Source organism: Palaemon carinicauda, chromosome 1 (genome assembly GCF_036898095.1).
Source record: "Palaemon carinicauda isolate YSFRI2023 chromosome 1, ASM3689809v2, whole genome shotgun sequence".
Taxonomy (NCBI): Eukaryota; Metazoa; Arthropoda; class Malacostraca; order Decapoda; family Palaemonidae; genus Palaemon; species Palaemon carinicauda.
Genome location: NC_090725.1, coordinates 10,990,143 through 11,010,695, shown reverse-complemented (window position 1 = coordinate 11,010,695; position 20,553 = coordinate 10,990,143). Strand labels below are relative to the sequence as shown.

The 20,553-nt window shown below is 44.4% G+C and overlaps 1 protein-coding gene across 1 annotated transcript in view; it reads left to right on the top strand.

The window, feature by feature from the left end:
• Window positions 1-20,553, top strand: part of LOC137646902 (WD repeat-containing protein 47) — a 358,427-nt gene that overhangs the window by 51,007 nt on the left and 286,867 nt on the right. The window contains exon 5 of the mRNA XM_068379977.1: window positions 17,752-18,908. Coding sequence (XP_068236078.1) covers window positions 17,752-18,908 — 1,157 coding nt within the window. The remainder of the gene's footprint in view (window positions 1-17,751; window positions 18,909-20,553) is intronic.

Below are 20,553 nucleotides of genomic sequence, written 5' to 3'. Positions count from 1 at the left end.
AGGTTCCTAATGTCCGACAGGTTTGAGCCATTGCATTCAGCCTCCCTGAAGGATCTCACCCTCAAGACGCTTTTTTTGGTGTGCTTGGCTTCGGCTAAAAGGGTCAGTGAGATCCATGCCTTTAGTAAAAACATCGGCTTCTCTACAGATAAAGCCACATGTTCGCTTCAGCTTGGTTTCTTGGCCAAAAATGAACTGCCTTCTCGTCCTTGGCCTAAATCTTTTGATATACCTTGCCTATCAGAGATCGTAGGCAACGAGCTTGAAAGAGTACTGTGCCCAGTTAGAGCTCTTAAGTTTTATTTAGCTCGTACCAGATCTTTACGAGGTGGGTCTGAGGCCTTATGGTGCTCCGTTAAGAAGCCCTCATTGCCTATGTCTAAAAATGCTTTATCGTATTTTATTAGATTTTTAATCCGAGAGGCACATTCTCACTTAAGTGAAAAAGATCGTTGTTTACTTAAGGTCAAGACGCACGAAATAAGAGCGATAGCAACTTCCGTGGCTTTTAAGCAAAACAGATCTCTGCGAAGTATTATGGACGCGACCTTTTGGAGGAGCAAGTCGGTGTTCGCTTCATTTTACTTAAAAGACGTCCAGACTCTTTATGAGGACTGCTACACACTGGGTCCATTCGTTGTAGCGAGTGCAGTAGTGGGTGAGGGTTCTACCACTACATTCCCTTAATCCCAATATCCTTTTAATCTTCTCTTGAAATGTTTTTAATCTTGTTTTGGGTTGTACGGAAGGCTGAGAAGCCTTTCGCATCCTTTTTGATTTGGCGGGTGGTCAAATGTCGTTTCTTGAGAGCGCCCAGATTAAGGGTTATGATGAGGTCCTGTTGTATGGGTGGTTGCCCTGGATATAACAGCTCCTGGGAGTCTTTCAGCATCCTGAGAGGATGGCTGGGCTTCGTGAGGAAAGCGGACTAATAAGGCAGAGTAATCGTCAGAGTCAGCTTCCTTACCAGGTACCTATATTTAATTGGGTTTTGTTATGATATAATTGTCAAAAACTCATGAGCATATACGCCTTTATTGTATTAATACTGGTCTCTACCCACCACCATGGGTGTGAATCAGCTATTATATATTCACCGGCTAAGTTTAATATTTAAAAATGATATTTTGATTATAAAATAAATTTTTGAATATACTTACCCGGTGAATATATAAATTAAAGGCCCTCCCTTCCTCCCCGATAGAGACCCAGCGGAATGAGAAGAACTGGAGATGTTTACAAGTATATGCGGTATCTGGCCGATAGTCGGCGCTGGTGGTCACACCCGCAACCTTCATGGCGATCGCTCGCGAGTTTTTGGTTTCTGTCGAGCCGTCCGAGACGTCAGCTATTATATATTCACCGGGTAAGTATATTCAAAAATTTATTTTATAATCAAAATATAATTTTTTTAAAAATACATTGGTGGTTATAATGTTATTTGATGGTTTATATATGCCTGTAAGTATTTATGACAATGTTAAAAGTTGCTGAAAAATATTTGGTAATCTTGGTACAGTACAGTGTACTAGATGTCATTGTGATGTTTGCTTGGACTCAGGATATCCTATAAGAAAGAGCGGAGTGTACTCATGAATTATTAATAAGTTTTACATTCTATGGTGAATACTCTTTGTTTATATGAATTCTCTAAGTGGTCCCTTTTAGTCCTAAAAATGAATGGAAAGGAGAGGGATCCTCACCTTTTGTGGCCTGTCTGTAGAGGACACTTCTGTGATCAGGCTTCTCCGTGCAATGCATTTCAAAAGTGATCACCCTCTCAGTGGGCAGTGTATGACAGGAGGAGGGAGAAATCTAAATGCCCTGCTTGTTTTGTGGACCTCCTTGGGACTTCAAGGTCCTCCTTCCAAGGAGCAATTAGTGGAGGCGCTTGCTTTGAAGGGTACGCATGAGAGTGCTTCTGCTCCTGCGAGAGACGTCATTGGCTTATCTCCTTAGAGAGCAGAGATGAGAGGGTCTCTTCTCTGGTTCATGCCTTCGAAGAAGACTGCCTCTACCTTATTTTCTCGACCACCTTTTGGAACCGCTGAAATAGACGTGCTTAAAGCTTGTATGTCTCCCACACTCCCTCCCTCTGGGACTCGCACTCCTGAAACACACCCTTGGGTTGGCAAGCAATATGTCTCCCAACAAGTGAGCAATTATACCTGCATGCCCTCAGCTGAGTGTACTCTTGCTCCCCAGTGTGCTCACAACATTCACCTCAAGAGCACCCATTTGCCCATTTGCTCTTGCGAGCATGGATGTGTCTTTTTGGAGCTTTCCAAAGATTGATAAGCGCGCAGTTATAAGCATGTGCTATCACTTGAGCACACCAGCTCTAATGAGCCCATTCTGCTTTTTTAAATATTTAACTTAGCCGGTGAATATATAATAGCTGCAACTCTGCGGCTCGACTGAAATCACACTCAAAAAAACTCGCGAGCGATCGCTATGAAGGTTGCGGGTGTGCCCACCAGCGCCAACTGTCGGCCAGATACCACTCTTGTATGTAAACAAAACCTTCAATTCTTCTCTGTCGACGTTGACGACAAGACGTATCAATACTCGCTGTAGAACCTGGAGTTTTCTCAACATATTTGGTGAAGTACAGTGAACCCTCGCTACTTCGCGGTTCGACCATCGCGGATTCACCACTTCGCGGATTTTTTCCATAACCCATATATATACAGTAACATATATATATATATATATATATATATATATATATATATATATATATATATATATATATATATATATATATATGTATGCATGTATTTATGTATATATGTATGTATGTATATATGTAGGTATGTATATGTGTATACATATAAATAAATATATATATATATATATATATATATATATATATATATATATATATATATATATATATATATATATATATATATATATATATATATATATATATATATATATATATACACACACACATATATATATATATATATATATATATATATATATATATATATATATATATATAATATATATCTAAAGTAGGAAGATGGGATGTAGTTCTAAGGGAATAGTATGGGAAATATGGCTGGGTAATAAGCAAAGCTCTACCTCCAGTTTGTTTCTTCATTATGATCAGAGATAAATGTAAACAAAACATTGGTTGCCATTTTTTAACGTGCTTTTTAGCGTGTTTAGGAAACGCATGATATAAAATTGCCTTTAATAGTTGTGCCTGTTTTAGTTTAGGGTACTGTAGTACATGCATTAAGTGTTCTGTACATTAAAGGGTAGTTTGTTAACAGTACTACGTACAAGGGAAGGTTTTAAAAGTCTGAATATACATGTTGAATAAATAGGTAAATATGGTGTCACTACTTCGCGGATTTTCACCTATCGCGGCCGCGTCTGGAACCTATCTACCGCGATAAACGAGGGTTCACTGTACTTCATTTTGGTTTGAGCTTTCGCAGTGCAGGTGTTTTATCTTCATCTTAAATCTTGAACTCGTTTTTGGATAGATTTAATTTTTGATGACAAAGAGAGTATGGACTTTCTTTGACTTTTAAATGGCCGACCCTTCCCTTAGACGGAAGTGTGTTTAGGCTTTTAGCAATTATCTTATCACGTTATAATTAATTATAGATTTTCCTCTATATATTTTATATCTCAACCGCCTTTATTAGGCCTCTTCGATTAGCTTTCCATTTATAATAAACATCAAAATAAATTTTAATGATTTGTTTATATGCGACCTTTCCTGAGAGTAGGCGGTCCTAACTTGGAAACCGAAGTTAAACAACGTTGAGCCCTTTCAATCGTAAATAGCTTTTAAAGAGCTAATGATTTAAAACTTATTAAATGAATATTTTTTAATAGATATTTTATGATAGATTTTCTTTGAATAGTCTTCGTACTGTTTCAAAGATGAACTAACGTTTAGTTTATTTATGCTACGCAGTTTGCGCTCTATCGTTACGATAGAGAGAGAGAGTATCACGGTTTCACTTTGCAGAAAGAGTAAATCGATTCTGACGTTTTGTTCATTCTTCTTTCAAAGCTTAAATGTTTTAAATTCTATTTTAAAGGAACTTTTTAATTGAAAAACCTTTCAGTTTTTTCCTTTGGTCAAATAACCTGTTTTTTTGACGAAACGTAAGTGGGCTCTTCTCTTAGGTGCGAAATCAAGAGAGAGAGAGAGAGAGAGAGAGAGATAGAGACGGAGGGAGAGAGAGGAGAGAAAACGTTCCGATCTTTATCTCGTCCCAAGCGGGTAACGTTGTTCTCGAGTTACTCTCGTCCCTAGTCTCTGTACGGGGAGAAAGGATAAAACGTTTTTAGTTTTTTTTATTCTCGTCCCAAGGCAATGTACGGTGAAAGATTGAAAACGTAGTTTTGAATGAACTAGTGTTTAGTCTCTTCCCCAGCCACTGAATTTTTTATCTTAAAATATGTTTACTGTTTTTTGCTTGTATTAATGTGCTTGCATTATACGACTGATTTCGCAATTACAACCTTTTGATGAGGGTAGAATTGCGTGCTTCAGGTAGAAATCAGTTTTATTCATACCTAATGTGAATTGTTAAAAGATTCGATTTCAGTGAAATAAGTGCAAAACAGAAAATCGTAGTGATAAAGTGATATTGCGCAAAGTGTTATCAGTGTTGCGACCGAGGGTTCGTCTGTTCGTGCCTGTCGTTCGCCTAGTTCGGGACCTCTTGCAAGCTCCCAAGCCCAGGGGAGAAGTAATGTCGTACGACTTATGGGTTCGAGAGGCCTTGATCAGCGATCAGACGTTCCCTCTATGGTATCGGGTGTATCTTACCAAGATCACCCCTACTATAAGGCGAGAGAGACGATTTTCTCCTCGTCATCCGAAGGCTTTTCGCATAAGAAACCGTGGAACAAGGTTTCGAGGCCCTTTAAGCGAAAGTCAGTCCTTTCAGGACAGGTCCAGCGTCCTGGTTTTAACCATTAGGACAGCTCTGACCCTATGCAGTCATCGGAAGACTGCTCGCCGCCTAACAAAAGCGTAACACAGACTCCGAGAGTCTTGTTGTAGGCAAGGTTTTGCGGTCACAGACGTTACCCTCGTCTCTTACCGCAACCATTCCCGTTGATCCTAAATGGGTTGTACGGCAAGACATGCAGAATAAGCTTGCCTCCCTTATGGAAGACTATTCTGCCGATAAGTCCGTTGAGCCTAGCCGTTTATCTCATCGAGATCCTGGCTTTCAGCCACCCTAACGTTCCTTTGTGCGTCCTGTTGACGTTGGCGTAGCTAAGTCACGTCAGTCAGGTTGTTTAGAACCACACTCGATGCGGTCTCGTGTGGATTTTCAGCCACATTTGGACGTTAGGCCACTTGCTGATGCTCCTGTTGACGTTCAGGACGTTCGCTAACAATCGGAGTTGACTTGTTTTGACGCTGAGCGTCAACCTCCGCATTCTAGAGTTGTTTTGACTGCTCAGTCTAGGCGGTCAAAGCAGTCTCGAGTGGACGCTGTGCGTCCTCACGCACCTGTTGTTGTTGACAGTTCACAGACTGTCAAGCAGTTACATGACGTTGCGTCCTGGTCTCTCGCACCTGTTGTTGTTGACAGTTCACAGACTGTCAAGCAGTTACATGACGTTGCGTCCTGGTCCGCTACTAATGCACCAGTGCGTGTGGACTCTGCTTGTAAAGCATTGCCACCACGGTAGGTCTCTCCCTTGCTTGAGACTCAGCTATTATCGGACAAGGTTCCTTCAGATGAGGAAGTTGCTGTTCCCCCTCCTACTGATATTCCCTTGAGGACTCTGTCAGACGGAGAGGAGCCTAAAGCTGCTTAGCCCTCTATGGACTTTAAATAAATCATGCTGATTTTTAAGGATCTTTGTCCGGATCTTTTTGTAACCGCTGCTCCTCGTTCGCCTAAACGTCAGAGCTTACACTAGGCCTAGCTACTTCAAAGCCGTTGTTTTATAAGCTAGTGCTCTCTCGCTCTTCTAAGAGAGCTTTACGTTTGCTAGGCGACTGGTTTATCACCAGGAGGAGTTTGGGGGAGACAGCCTTTGCTTTCCCTTCTTTTAAACTGGCTTATAGAGCGAGAGTCTGATATGACACGAGAGAAGTTCTCGGCCTGGGAGTTCCTGCCTCTGCCCAGATAGACTTCTCAAACCTCATAGACTCTCCCTGGCGCCTGGCCAGGAGACGCTCCAAGATTTTACAGGTCAACTTCACAGCTGTTTTCGAGCCTTTGAAGTTTTGCTGTACAATTATGTCATGCATAAACAAGGCTTTCAGGGATGGCTCCAATGATCTGACAGCCACGTTCTCTGCAGGAACAAGTCCCTCAGGGATGGCTCCATGATTTGGCAGCCATGTTCACTGCAGGAGTACGTAAGAGGCAAGTGCGCTCAATGTGTTCATTGTCAAGACAAACTTCACGATGAAGTCTACCAGGCTGTCTTGACAGCATTTATGGAAGGCGACTGGATGGTCTCTCTCGACCTTCAGGAGGCATACTTCCACATTCCTATACATCCGGATTCCCAACCGTTTCTGAGGTTTGTTTACAGGAATGTGGGGTACCAGTTTCGAGCCCTGTGCTTTGGCCTCAGTCCTGCGCCTCTCGTGTTTACGAGGCTCATGAGGAAAGTGGCAAAATCCCTCCATCTATCGGGGATCCGAGCCTCCCTGTACTTGGACGACTGGCTTCTCAGAGCATCGTCCAGCCTTCGCTGTCTGCAGGATCTACATTGGACGTTGAGTCTGGCCAGGGAGTTGGGACTTTTGGTCAACCTAAAAGTCCCAACTGATCCCATCCCAGATTATTCTATATTTGGGGATGGAGATTCGCAGTCAAGCCCTGCTCGAAGTCCAACTAATGCTGAAAAGAAAACGTTTATTCAGTCAGGAGTTGGAACAGTCTCGTAGGGACTCTCTCATCCCTGGAGCAGTTTGTCTCACTAGGGAGACTACACCTTCTGCCTCTCCGGTTCCATCTAGCCTCTCACTGGAACTAGGACAAGACATTAGAGACGGTCGCATTCTCAGTCTCCGAACCAATAAAGGCATGCCTGAAATGGTGGGACAGCAATATCAGTCTGAGAGAGGGACTATCCCTAGCAGTCAAGAACCCAAACCACGTGTTGTCCTCAGACGCGTCGGGTTTGGGTTGGGGTGCGACCCTGGACGGTCGGGAATGCTCGGGTCTGTGGACCTCAAGTCAGAAGAGCATGCACATCAACGGCAAGGAGCTATTAGCAGTCCACTTGGCCTTGATGATATTAGAAAGCGTCTTCGAAACTAAGTGGTAGAGGTCAACTCAGACAACACCACAACTTTGGCGTACATCTCCAAGCAAGGAGGGACACACTCCTTCACGCTGCTCGAGATCGCAAGGGACCTTCTCTTATGGTCAAGAATTCGAGGCATCTCCCTGTTGACGAGATTCATCCAGGGGGACTTGAACGTCTTGGCAGACTGTCTCAGTCAGAGGGGTCAGGTGATACCCACGGAATGGACCCTCCACAAGGACGTGGGCAAGAGTCTTTGGGCTACTTGGGGTCAACCCACCATAGACCTCTTTGCCTCCTCGTTGACCAAAAGGTTACCAATCTTTTGCTCTCCAGTCCTAGATACAGAAGCAATCTACATAGACGCGTTTCTACTGGATTGGTCTTTTATGGACTTATATGCATTCCCACCATTCAAGATAGTCAACAAGGTACTGCAGAAGTTCGCCTCTCACGGAGGGACAAGGTTGACGTTGGTTGCTACCCTCTGGCCCGCGAGAGAGTGGTTCACCGAGGTACTTCAATGGCTGGTAGACTTTCCAAGAAGTCTTCCTCTAAGGGTAGATCTGTTACGTCAGCCCCACGTAAAGAATGTCCATCAAAGCCTCCCCGCTCTTCGTCTGACTTCCTTCAGACTATCGAAAGACTCTCAAGAGCTAGAGGCTTTTCGAAGGAGGCAGTCAGTGCGATTGCAAGAGCTAGGAGAGCTTCTACCATTAGAGTATACCAGTCGAAGTGGGAAGTCTTTCGAGACTGGTGCAAGTCAGCATCTGTGTCCTCGTCCAGTACCTCTGTAGCCCAAATCGCAGATTTTCTTTTACATCTGAGAAAGGTTCGCTCCCTTTCAGCTCCCACGATTAAGGGCTACAGGAGCATGTTGGCTTCGGTCTTTCGACATAGAGGCTTAGATCTTTCCAACAATAAAGATCTCCAAGATCTCCTTAAGTCTTTCGAGACCTCTAAGGAACGTCGTTTGGCAACTCCTGGATGGAACTTAGACGTGGTCCTAAGGTTCCTCATGTCAGACAGGTTTGAGCCATTACATTCAGCCTCCCTGAAGGATCTCACTCTCAAGACACTTTTCCTAGTGTGCTTGGCTTCGGCTAAAAGGGTCAGTGAACTTCATGCCTTCAGTAAGAACATCGGCTTTTCTACAGAAAAAAGCCACTTGTTCACTTCAACTTGGTTTCCTGGCCAAAAAATGAACTGCCTTCTCGTCCTTGGCCTAAATCTTTTGATATTCCTTGCTTATCAGAGATCGTAGGCAACGAACTGGAAAGAGTATTATGTCCTGTTAGAGCTCTTAAGTTCGATTTAGCTCGTACTAAGTCATTACGAGGGAAATCTGAGGCATTATGGTGCTCAGTTAAGAAACCTTCATTGCCTATGTCAAAGAATTCTTTGTCATATTTTATCAGATTTTTTTAATACGAGAAGCTCATTCTCACTTGAATGAGAAAGACCGATGTTTGCTTAAGGTTAAGACGCACGAAGTTAGAGATATAGCAACCTCCGTGGCCTTCAAGCAAAATAAATCTCTGCAAAGTATTATGGACGCGACTTTTTGGAGAAACAAGTCAGTGTTCGCGTCATTTTACTTAAAAGATGTCCAGACTCTTTACGAGGACTGCTACACACTGGGTCCATTCGTTGCAGCGAGTGCAGTAGTGGGTGAGGGTTCTACCACTACACTTCCCTAATTCCAATATCCTTTTAATCTGTCTCTTGGAATGTTTTTAATATTGTTTTATGGGTTGTTCGGAAGGCTAAGAAGCCTTTCGCATCCTGGTTGATTTGGCGGGTGGTCAAAGTCATTTCTTGAGAGCGCCCAGATTAGGGGTTTGATGAGGTCCTGTTGTATGGGTTGCAGCCCTTGATACTTCAGCTCCTGGGAGTCTGTCAGCATCCTAAGAGGATCGCTGGGCTCCGTAAGGAAGACAGACTTACAAGGCAGAGTAATCGTCTAAGTCAACTTCCTTACCAGGTACCTATATATTTTGGTTTTGTTATATTGATAACTGTCAAAATGAAAAAACTCTTAGCTTATACGCTGTAAACATAATTAACTCTGGTCTCTACCCACCGCCTTGGGTGTGAATCAGCTATTATATATTCACCGGCTAAGTTAAATATTTAAAAATGATATTTTAATTATAAAATAAATTTTTGAATATACTTACCCGGTGAATATATAAATTAAATGACCCTCCCTTCCTCCCCAATAGAGACACAGCGGGACGAGAAGAATTGAAGGTTTTGTTTACATACAAGAGTGGTATCTGGCCGACAGTTGGCGCTGGTGGGCACACCCGCAACCTTCATAGCGATCGCTCGCGAGTTTTTTTGAGTGTGTTTTCTGTCGAGCCGCAGAGTTGCAGCTATTATATATTCACCGGGTAAGTATATTCAAAAATTTATAATTAAAATATCATTTTTTAATGGGTAACTATTTTATTCTCGCCCTGGCTGGCAAATCTCTCTTCTTATCATGAAACATTTTTCGCAATGTGAGTCGGAAAAATCTTTGCATCCCGTTTCGCAGTGTGAAAACTTTGTAAGTAGATTCTTTCATGAAGAGAGCTATAACTGTATTCCTGATGGAATATCTTGGGTTTTTCTCTTAAGTTTTATGTGGTTGATTCTGTTAAAAAGAGGAACAGTATTGAACTTTGAGAAGTATTGAAGTAATTATTGTTTCATTGTATATACAATCCTTTTGTCCTTTAATCAGGAATATGTTTTCAGTGCGAGCTGGAACAGCCGTTGAAAACATTTAACAAAGTACTGTTGTGCTCGTAATATAACTTTTAATTTTCTTTTTCTTTAAGGAAGTGAATACTGGCTGTCATTGCTATTGTTGCGAAGCAAGAGATTCACACGTTGGGAAAGGGTGGAGTTTACATTGAGTTTTTATTGAACTGTCTGTAGATCCACACTCTCCCTATACTTCTTACTAGGGACTTGATTGTTTGCATTCATCCCAGTGTGCTGAGTGTAAGTCGTGGCATCCTATGCAGTGACAGGCGTATGCTTTTGGTGAGGGGGGGAGAGAGTTTTGCTTCATTCTTCCAATCGTTGAGTGCATCTGTTACTACTGCTCCAGCACTTGCACCCCTGGCTTGGTCTTCTTGTAATATGCAAGAGCGTGGAGCCTTTGGAGCTGTGGTGGCGGGCTTTTCAGGTTCTGGTGGTGTGTAGGGTTCCTTCAGTGTTCACCACACCCCATTAGAAGTTGGAGGCTCTTCTCCATGTGTGCATACCGCTGATGACAAGTTTGAACTAAGGAAGGCTTGGATCTCCTTAGGTCTTTCAAGTTGGCTCCCCAGGGCCATTGTCTCCTTTGGTGATGCCAGTGAAGGGCATGGTCAGTTTATCCCTGGGGTCAGTGACTCCTGCGATTTCTGTAGTGGTTCCCCCTTCCTTGGCATATGGTAGCCCTAGTGCCAAAATGACTTGTTGCCCAGGTTTCGGGTATTACCCGTGAATATCCCCTGACCCTTGTTAGCCCCCTTCCCCTTTGCCATCACCCAAACCCTTGTGCCTGGGGCCCTTAACACTCATCCTCCGTGTCAGTGTTCCCCAGTGTTGTGGTTCCTGTGGTTTCACTTCTTGGAGAAGGGTCGTTGTCATTGGTTGCTCAGACCTCAACACCTTTGCTTGCTGAGCTTGAAGTGAGGGTTGAAAAGAGGAAGAAATATGGATTATTCTTCCTCACTGTCCTCTTGAACTTCTAACTCTGATTCTGACACATTTTAGAAGAAGAGGTTGAAGTCCAATCTGCTGCAGTTGTAAGGAAAGGGCTTCTTTTGACACCACCTCTCCTTTGGGGGGGAGGTAGATGACACCTGAGTAGCTCTTTGCACCATTGGGAATGGAGCCACAGCATTGTGTTTCGTCCCCCAGGGACAAGGTCATTTTGCCTTTGATCCCTTGCTACCCCGGTAGCCCGGCGGCAGAGGTGTTTACAGCTTCGTTGAGAGTTGATGCACAAACCTGGGACAGTGAACCTGTGTTGCGGCCCTTGGATTCCTGGCTACTGGCGGACAGATGTGTATGTCCTTGTGTTTTGACCCCTCAGTGCCAATGCACTTGTCTGTGGCTGTGACTCCATGCCCTCCTGCTGCAGGCCCTCGGGGATGTTGCTACTCCGGTAACCGGGTGGGACTGGGGTATGGCCTGTTTTAGCCCCCCCTGGTTCAATGTAGGGGCTGGGACCATGACCCCATGTCAAGCTTCCTGGGATCATGGTTAGGGTTCCCCACCCATCCCTTTAGTAAGGTGGTGTGGCATTCTTGTGTACAGTGAAACACTAATAATTAGGGGTGAAGGGACTTTCTCCCCATCCCTCGTTGCACAGGGCCAGGGCCGTCCGTCTGCCCAATCCAGTAGAGGGAAGTGTATGAGTATTTCTCGAACTCAGTTGTGTTCAGTGCCAGGGATTCTTCCCTCACTGTTGTCAGCCTTCCTGGGCATTCTTCAATCCCCAAGTACTGAGAATGAGTCACCAGAGCAACCTCTTACCCAAATGGGTAGGAGGGTAGTGGGAATTTGTCTGCCCCTAAGACATAGATCTTGGATCAGTGCTGGTGGAAGCAGATAATTCCAAGACAGAGTGGTTATTAGTGGATTTCCTAGCACTGTTGGGTGTAACAATTTGAGGGAGAAAACTGTGGCTTGCTTCGGGGAGGGCCTCGGTCTTTGAGCAGAGCTTCTGTCAAGGGCAGGGGCTGGGCTGGTTGGATCTGGCTAGTTTGGCCATGGATTGAATTGATGATCATATCTATTAATCTGAGAAAACTCAGCTTCCAGTCTGTTAATTCTCATAGCAGAAGGGTTCTTTGCAATCTTTCTGAGTCTCTATTATTATTATTGTTATTATTATTATTATTATTATTATTATTATTATTATTATTATTTGCTAAGCTACAACCCTAGTTGGAAAAGCAGGATGCTATAAGCCCAGGGGCTCCAACAGGGAAAATAGCCTAGTGATGAAAAGAAATAAGGAAAAACTGCGAGAAGTTTAGGAACAATATTATTAAAGTAAATCTTTCATATTATAAACTATAACAACTTGAAAATAATGAGAGGACGAGAACCAAGATAGAAAAGTGTGCATGAGTGTACCCTCAGGTTGACCTCTCTGTGTGCTCACTGATGGAGGGCGCTCCTTGGAGAGACTCAAGGCAAAGGACTCGGCCTCTTGAGTCGTAGGCCATGGTTTGTCGACCATTCCTACCATCCAAGCGGTCTCCTGGCTTGACGAGTGGTTCGGTGCAGGGATGTACTTCGCCAACAATGGGAGTTGAATTCATTAAAATGATCCCCAATTTTTCACCTGGTCTTCTCTAAAGGTCGTCTTATACGAGAAAATGTACAATATTTGCAGTGTTAGCCATCAAAACCTTTTTGAATATAGTACTATAGACCTGAGTTAAGCTTAGAGCTCGTAATATAAAATAATCATGTTTTTAAAAAAAAATTTCCATAAGAAATCAAGGAAATTCACTCATGTATTCCATAAATACACATAAAAACTCATTTTTAAAGGTTTGTAATGGAATTGAGTGAACAAATTATAACCCCTAACATTATAAAGGTGAATATTAATTAAAATCTTTGCTTTTTAGACCAATACAATGCTCATAAACTAATTTAAATCTTTGTGCTTGTATACCAATTTGCTTTTACTGTATGCTAAATGCCCTCTGATGGTCCAGCACTTTGCTGCAGTAGAGGGGCTTGAGTGTCCCAATGATGGGCTGGGCAATGGCGGTGGGGTAGTTTATCCACCCTGGCAGGCTCAACCATACCGCTAAGGCCAGTTCTGAGAGACCAGACCAAGACTGGACCCCTATAGGCCTTCTCCTTTATTTTAAGATAGGCAAAGGCTAGGCAAAGGCTAGGAGAAGGAAAACTCCAAAATCAAACCAAACAAGACCCCAATGGCGGAGCTTCCCAGCGCCGGCGGAAGAGGGCAATGCCTGTCGGGCAGGCAACAAGGCGGGCCTTGACATAACAAGAACCCGGCAGCCCGATGCAACCAACATCGGAGAAGCCGCCTGTCTCATATGTCTTGAGCCGCGGTGAAAATGATGTGGGCCAAGTGTGTGTGCGTGGCCGTTGCAAAGCCACGACCACCCAAAACAATATACTTAGCTACTGGAATTCTGTCGTTTCCTCCACCCTTCTTCATCTCTTTCTCACCATCATCATCATCACCACCACCAGCAAGTCCTGAGGCGACAGCACCGTGGGTGAAGGGGGCAGGCCTGGATAGCTGGAAGCCCTTAGCCCACGACTGCACTCAGGCGGCGAGTCTAAGATTCAGTCGCTCTCTGGTGACGGTGCCGTGACACCAGAGTTCGGCAGCTGGACCCGTGACTGGGCTGGCCTATTGAGGACACCGCAGCCCACCCCACATGGGGAGGCCCCTAGAAAAGGTGGGGTAAACATCGGACACGGCAAACCCGTCTGGTCAGCTCACCGCGGCTGGCGGACATCCCACTAATGCGGTCGAAATAACAAGAAAAAAATATTAACCTTAGGTGCGTGGAATATCCGCACCCTCCAAGACGCGACGAACACCAACCGCCCGGAACGACGTACAGCCCTCGTCTGCAAGGAGCTAGCCCGCTTCAATGTTGATGTGGCGGCTCTTAGCGAGACCAGACTACCCGAAGAGGGCAACATCAGGGAAGCTGGAACAGGCTACACCATCTTCTGGAAAGGCAAGGCCCTAGAGGAGCCTCGCATCCACGGTGTCGGCTTCGCCATCCGTTCCCAGCTAGTGCAGCAGCACAACCTCGCTCCCAAGGCCATCAGTGAGCGCCTGATGACTGTCCGCATCCCCATCACGCGGGACAGACATCTCACCCTGATCTCTGTCTACGCCCCGACTATGACCTCAACCGATGATAACAAAGCTGCCTTCTACACCCAGCTCGACCGCACCATCCAGGCAGTGCCCGCCAATGACAAGCTCGTTGTGCTTGGCGACTTTAATGCCCGAGTAGGCAAAGACCATCGCCTGTGGGAGGGAATCATCGGCCGCCATGGCATTGGAAATTGCAACGCCAATGGCCAACTCCTACTGGGTCTGTGTGCAGAACACCAACTTGTGGTAACCAACACCATCTTCCAGTTACCAAAGCGACAAAAGACCACATGGAGACACCCACGGTCTAAACACTGGCACACCCTGGACTACGTCCTGACCAGAGCCAGAGACCGATCCATCACCCGATCCATGCCCGGAGCGGACGACTGCTGGACGGACCACAGACTCCTTATCTCCCGACTCTCCGTGACGACCCTACGACCACCCAGAAGGGCACCTGACAGCGTACCACACCAACGCTTTGATTGTAGGAAGCTCCGCAACCCACAGGTGGCACAGAACTACAAGGAGGCCTGCGAACAATACCTCGTAGACCCTGTGGGTCAGGCCACTGTCGAGCACCACTGGACCACCCTCAGAAATGCCATGGCCCGTGCCGCGGAGGAAACACTAGGCTACACCACCAAGAAACGGCAGGATTGGTTTGATGAGAATGATGCTACCATCTCTCTTTTCATTGAAACCAAACGACAAGCACGCCTGACTTTGGAAAACCAACCAACAGCAGCTAACAAATGTGCTCACAAGGTGGCTGAAGCTGGTTGCCAAAGAGGTATCCGTGAAGCCCAGAACACCTGGTGGCAAAGAAAAGCTGCAGAAATACAGAGTTTCGCTGACCAACGTGACCTGCACAGCTTCTATGCAGCAACAAAAGAAATATTTGGTCCCACACGGTCATCAGTGGGCAGCCTGAAGGACGCGGATGGGGCCACGACCATCACCGACAGCGAGGGCATCCTGGCCAGGTGGAGGTCTCACTTTGAGAACCTCCTCAATGACCAAGCAGACACCCCAGACGATCTCCTGCGAATGACCCCGCAGCATCCCGTCCGTCACTGGATGGCACTACCACCCTCCATCCATGACTTCAACAAGGCCCTGCAGCGCATGAAGCCCGGCAAAGCCCCAGGGCCAGACAACATCCCGTTGGAGCTCCTCACTCACGGTGGCCCCGGCTTGAGGAACCGTTTGATGCTCCTTATACTGAAAATATGGGAGACCAAGACCCCCCCAGTGACTTCCGCGATGCAAACATCGTTACCATCTTCAAGAAGGGAGACAGGGAGAACTGTAACAACTACCGGGGAATATCACTACTAAGCATCGCGAGTAAGATTTTCGCTCGGATTCTCCTTGACCGCCTCCTTATTCTCGCAGAAGACGTCCTGCCAGAGTCCCAGTGCGGCTTTCGACCTTCCCGCGGGACCATAGACATGATCTTCTGTGCGCGACAACTACAAGAGAAGAGCCTCGAACAACAACAGCCCTTAATGTTCATCTTCTGGGATTTGAAAAAGGCCTTCGACAAAGTACCTCGACCTGCCATGTGGGCTGTCCTCAAAAGATATGGCTGCCCACCCGATTTTGTCAAGCTGGTGCGTGCCCTCCATGACGGAATGGTTGGGAGAGTCTGCCACCAGAACTCTATTTCAGACCCATTCCCCATCAACGGCGGCCTGAAGCAGGGCTGTGTTCTGGCCCCGACGTGTTTCTCGCTATACACCGCAGCAATGCTCAACGAGATTCCCCCAGACACACCCTCAGTCGACCTACGTTTCCGCATGGATGGAGGCGCTTTCAACCTCGCTAGACTCCGCGCCAGAACCAAGACCACCTTGTGTGCAGTGCGAGAACTGCAGTATGCTGACGACAATGCCACCCCAGGTCAGACGGCAGAGGACCTGCAGTCGTTAGCTGATGCATACAACTCTGCCTACGAACGTTTTGGGATGCAAGTCAACTCAGACAAAACCAAGACCCTCGTCCAACATCCACCAGGTTTGATGCTCCCCAACTTCAATACCACAGTGAATGACCAACCGTTAGAACAGGTGGACCAGTTCTCCTACCTAGGGAGCATCCTAACAATAGATCCCACAAGCAAAAAGGACGTGGAGAACAGGATCAGGGCAGCCCACTCCGCCTTTGGCCGACTCAACTGCCGCGTATTTAACAACCACGCACTGACAATGACCACCAAAATAATGGTGTTCAGGGCAGTAGTCCTCTCCACGCTCCTGTATGCATGTGAAACATGGACGCTATATATAAACGATATTAAAATCCTAGAACGCTTCCAACAAATGAAACTGAGGCAGATCTTGAAAATCCCCTGGGAGAGCCACACCACCAACATTGAAGTCTTAGAACGTGCCTCGCTGACCAGCGTGGAGGCCACCATCATCCACCACCGCCTCCGCTGGATAGGACACGTGCATAGGATGGATCTATCTAGGCTCCCAAAGAAAATATTCTACGGAGAACTGACCCAGGGCACCAGACCACGAGGAGCCCCGAAAATGCGCTATAAAGATCAACTAAAGCGCACCCTGGCTCTAACTGACATCGATCCTTCCTCATGGGAAGAAACAGCCAGGGACAGGAAAACCTGGAGGAGTACAGTACACCATGGCACCGTGGACTTCGAGGAGAGGAGGAGACAAAATGAGGAGGCTAGGAGGAGAAGAAGGAGAGAGCGATTAGAACAGCCCCGCCCACCACCTACCCTCCCTTGTGAACACTGTCCGCGACTCTTCCACCACAGACTAGGACTTAACAGCCACATCAGGCATAAGCACCCACCCCACAGATAGGAGGCTGATGGCTAACGACAGAACCCAATACTCGGACACGAGTGGGCGCCGACAACGAAGCTTAGACTTTGATAGCCTGAGAAAAATTGTCCTCTAATAGTTTTATTTCCCAAAGGATGATGACTAAGTAACCACTTTATGTACATTGGAAGCAGTGAAGAAAGTCAATAACTTTATACATTTCCCATATATTTTCCTAAGTCATAAAGCTTGTGGCCCACTCAGTGAGCAGGGATGCACAATGAGTAGCGATCTGACTATTTATCCTGCTAATGGTCTAGGTATATGTAAAGAGCAAGAAAAATTCCCATCTACCTATTTTGATTATCCTGGCATGAAACTTCTGAGTTTTTCTGCCTAGCCAACGGTTGTCACTTTCTACGATTGATTAGGTTTTGTAATATTTTTTTTGGGGGGGACTCAACCTAGTGTTTGTAGGCCATGAATGGATGGAATATAATGTATCTGGTATAGTAAAAACTTGATTTCAAACATACTTGTAAAGGTTGAGAATTTTTACCCAGTAATCAGGTCTAACTACCATAATGATAGCCTGAAGCCACATGAAAATGGGAAACTGGTTTTTGTGCTCAGTTGGGTCTAAGATTTCAGTAAAAGTAAGGTTAATATGTTTGAATCATGAAAAGTATTTTTATATTTTATTTACAGTAGTTAATTCCTCATTTGAGAAAATATTAAGTGAAGAGTAAAAGAGTCATCTTGATATGGTTCTGTGCACTGAATAATAAATTTTCTGTTTTCTTTTCTTTATAGATATTTCCACTGGTGGAGAAATTTTTGCCGGCAGAACGTCGAGGGGGACTTGCTGGAACAATGGAAGGTGTAGGAATGGCACGAAATGATAGGTTAATTCAGCTGATTATAAAAGGACTCTTGTATGAGTCGTGTGTAGATTATTGCCAAAACCAAGCAACTGGTGAGGGTAGTTCCTCTACTGGAACTCTCAAGTTCCCTTCGCTACTTGCTGCTACAACATTTAGTGATTCTGATCTTTCATTATTGTCATGGCTTCAAAGTATTCCTCCAGAGACTTTTGCATGTCCCTTCGAACAAAAGACGCTCAATGTTGATGTAGAACGGCTTGAGAAGCCTTCATTGGAAGCTTCTTGGACGGAACATCTTCTGGTCACTCCCATTAAGCCTCGAACCTTTCCCCACTCAGCCATGCCATACAGTCGACCTAGAGCAACGGATATAATGTCTCGTTCCCTAAATCCTAATTTAGACGGGCTCCCATTTGGCCTTGGTTCAAATCGTAATTCTATGGCCCTTTCGACGGGTGATATAAATATGATGTCTAAAAGTATTGCAAGTTTTCATTTAACTGGTAAGAAAACCATGAACACGTCGGTCGATAGACTTTTTGATAATGAAAATAATGTGTTTACCAGTAGTTCATATGGCGATCTTCCAACGATTATAGAAAAGGTAGGCCAGCCCAAGGCACCTCCGAGAAGAGCACGATCTCGTAGTCCAGATAAACGACAGTCAACAGATTCGCTCAATAAACCCGCCTTCTCGGACAAGGTTGAAAAAGATCTCCGGGAGGAGAAGCCTGGATCTCCGCCAATTTTACCTCCAAAGTCATCCCCAACTCCCCCCCATGTTCCTCCTCCTAATCAGGGCTTGAATTTACCAACCAGTCATATGCCACATCCCAAACAAAATGTTCCCCTACCTCCAGTCCCAGATGGAAAAGCAGGACATCCTCCTCCGCTCAATCCTAACATGCAACAACCTTTGATGCCCCACATTGACAATAACAATGATCGTGAAACTGGGGAATTGTTCAGCATATATCAGAGAAGACAACAGCAATTGATGTATGAGCACCATCCGTATGGTAACAACAACATCAACGTAATGATGAACATGGGCGCTGTGCATCCTCCCAACATGAACATGAACAGGTGAGTTATGGATATTGACTTTTTTTTTTCTTTTTTTTTAATTTGTTTCAAATTTAGACAGCGGTTGGCATTATGCCATATGTTTAGATATGCAGTAGTTTTTTATGAGTTATGGTTCACATCTAATTGCAATATTCACCATGGTACAGAATTTGTGATACCATATTTCTCTTTTTCTTTTGTTATTTCGGCAGTTATTGTAAGAAACGTGAGCGTATCGTACTGTTAAAAATAATTTATGAATAGTTAATCGAAGATCAAAATAAGTACATCATAGGTTACACAGACCATATTATATTAGATAGTCTTTGTCCTTGTGGTTCATTGTAATGTAAAATTTTTATTTTTGTGTAAGTACTAAAAGGGAATGGAAGTCTTTCAAAACATGCTTTTTATGTTTCACTGGTAATCCATTACTTAAAACAAGGTTACAGTATATTACATATAAATGTAAAAAAATAGAATTTTAATAATGAAATTTATTTCTATACTCAGCTGATGTTCTAATTGTTTTTTCCAGAAGCTTGGTTTATCAATATTTACCTCTAAAATGAATAAATTTCTCATTTTCTTTCTTTTCCTTAGATAAATGCCTCTAGTAAAGTAACAAGACACTATAGTCCATTTCTTTTAGCAATGCATATTTACACCGACTCGCAGCGGTGCCCTTTTAGCTCGGAAAAGTTTCCGGATCGCTGATTGGTTGGACAAGATAATTCTAACCAATTAGCGATCAGGAAACTTTCCCGAGCTAAAAGGGCACCGCCGCGAGCCGGTGCAAATATGCATTGCTAAAAGAAATGGACTGTAGTTAGCAGTTACTGGCAAGAAACAAATCACGAGGGCCTTTTTTATTTCGGTTTCATAGTTTGATTATTTCTTGTCCTTGACATTACAAATCAGTGGGGAGGAGGGTGGGCATTTATATGAACATCAGGTGAATATAGAAAAGAAGTTTTATCGATATTTTGTTTATTTCTTTGAGCCTCCCTTGGTGTTCATATTGCTGACTCCCTTCACTAATGGAGGTTGGACGTCAGTAAAGGAAAGAGAGGCAAATGTTGAAATTAAGAAACAATAAGAAAAGTAATTAAAATTATAGACTCAACTGGTCTAGGTTACTTGTAATAAACCATTCTTGGAATATGGGACTCCAAATTATGTTCTAAAGATCTTCGAAAAATTTTATAAATTACAGTAACTGAACTCCAAAAATTAAAAAAAATGCATTGCCAGGAGCCACTATGCTATAGGACTTAGAGCCCATCAATCTCGATAAGAAACCTCAAATTTGTCATGATAATGTTCAATGAACACCAACATTCTATGCCATTGAGCTGCTGCTTAAAATTGTTTCTACAGAAAAATTTCTTAAAAAATGTATATGTACTCCTAATACCCAGAACTTTAACCTTCAGGACTTTTATAAGATTTAGATTCTTTTAGAGTTTCTGTGATCAACTTTTGACCCACACTTGTGGACAGAGGACACTTTGGAGTCTTATGCTAAATACCGGTCGTTGTCCAAAAAGATTTAGATTCTTTTAGAGTTTCTGTGATCAACTTTTGACCTACGCTTGTGGACAGAGGACACTTTGGAGTCTTATGCTAAATACCGGTCGTTGTCCAAAAAGATTTAGATTCT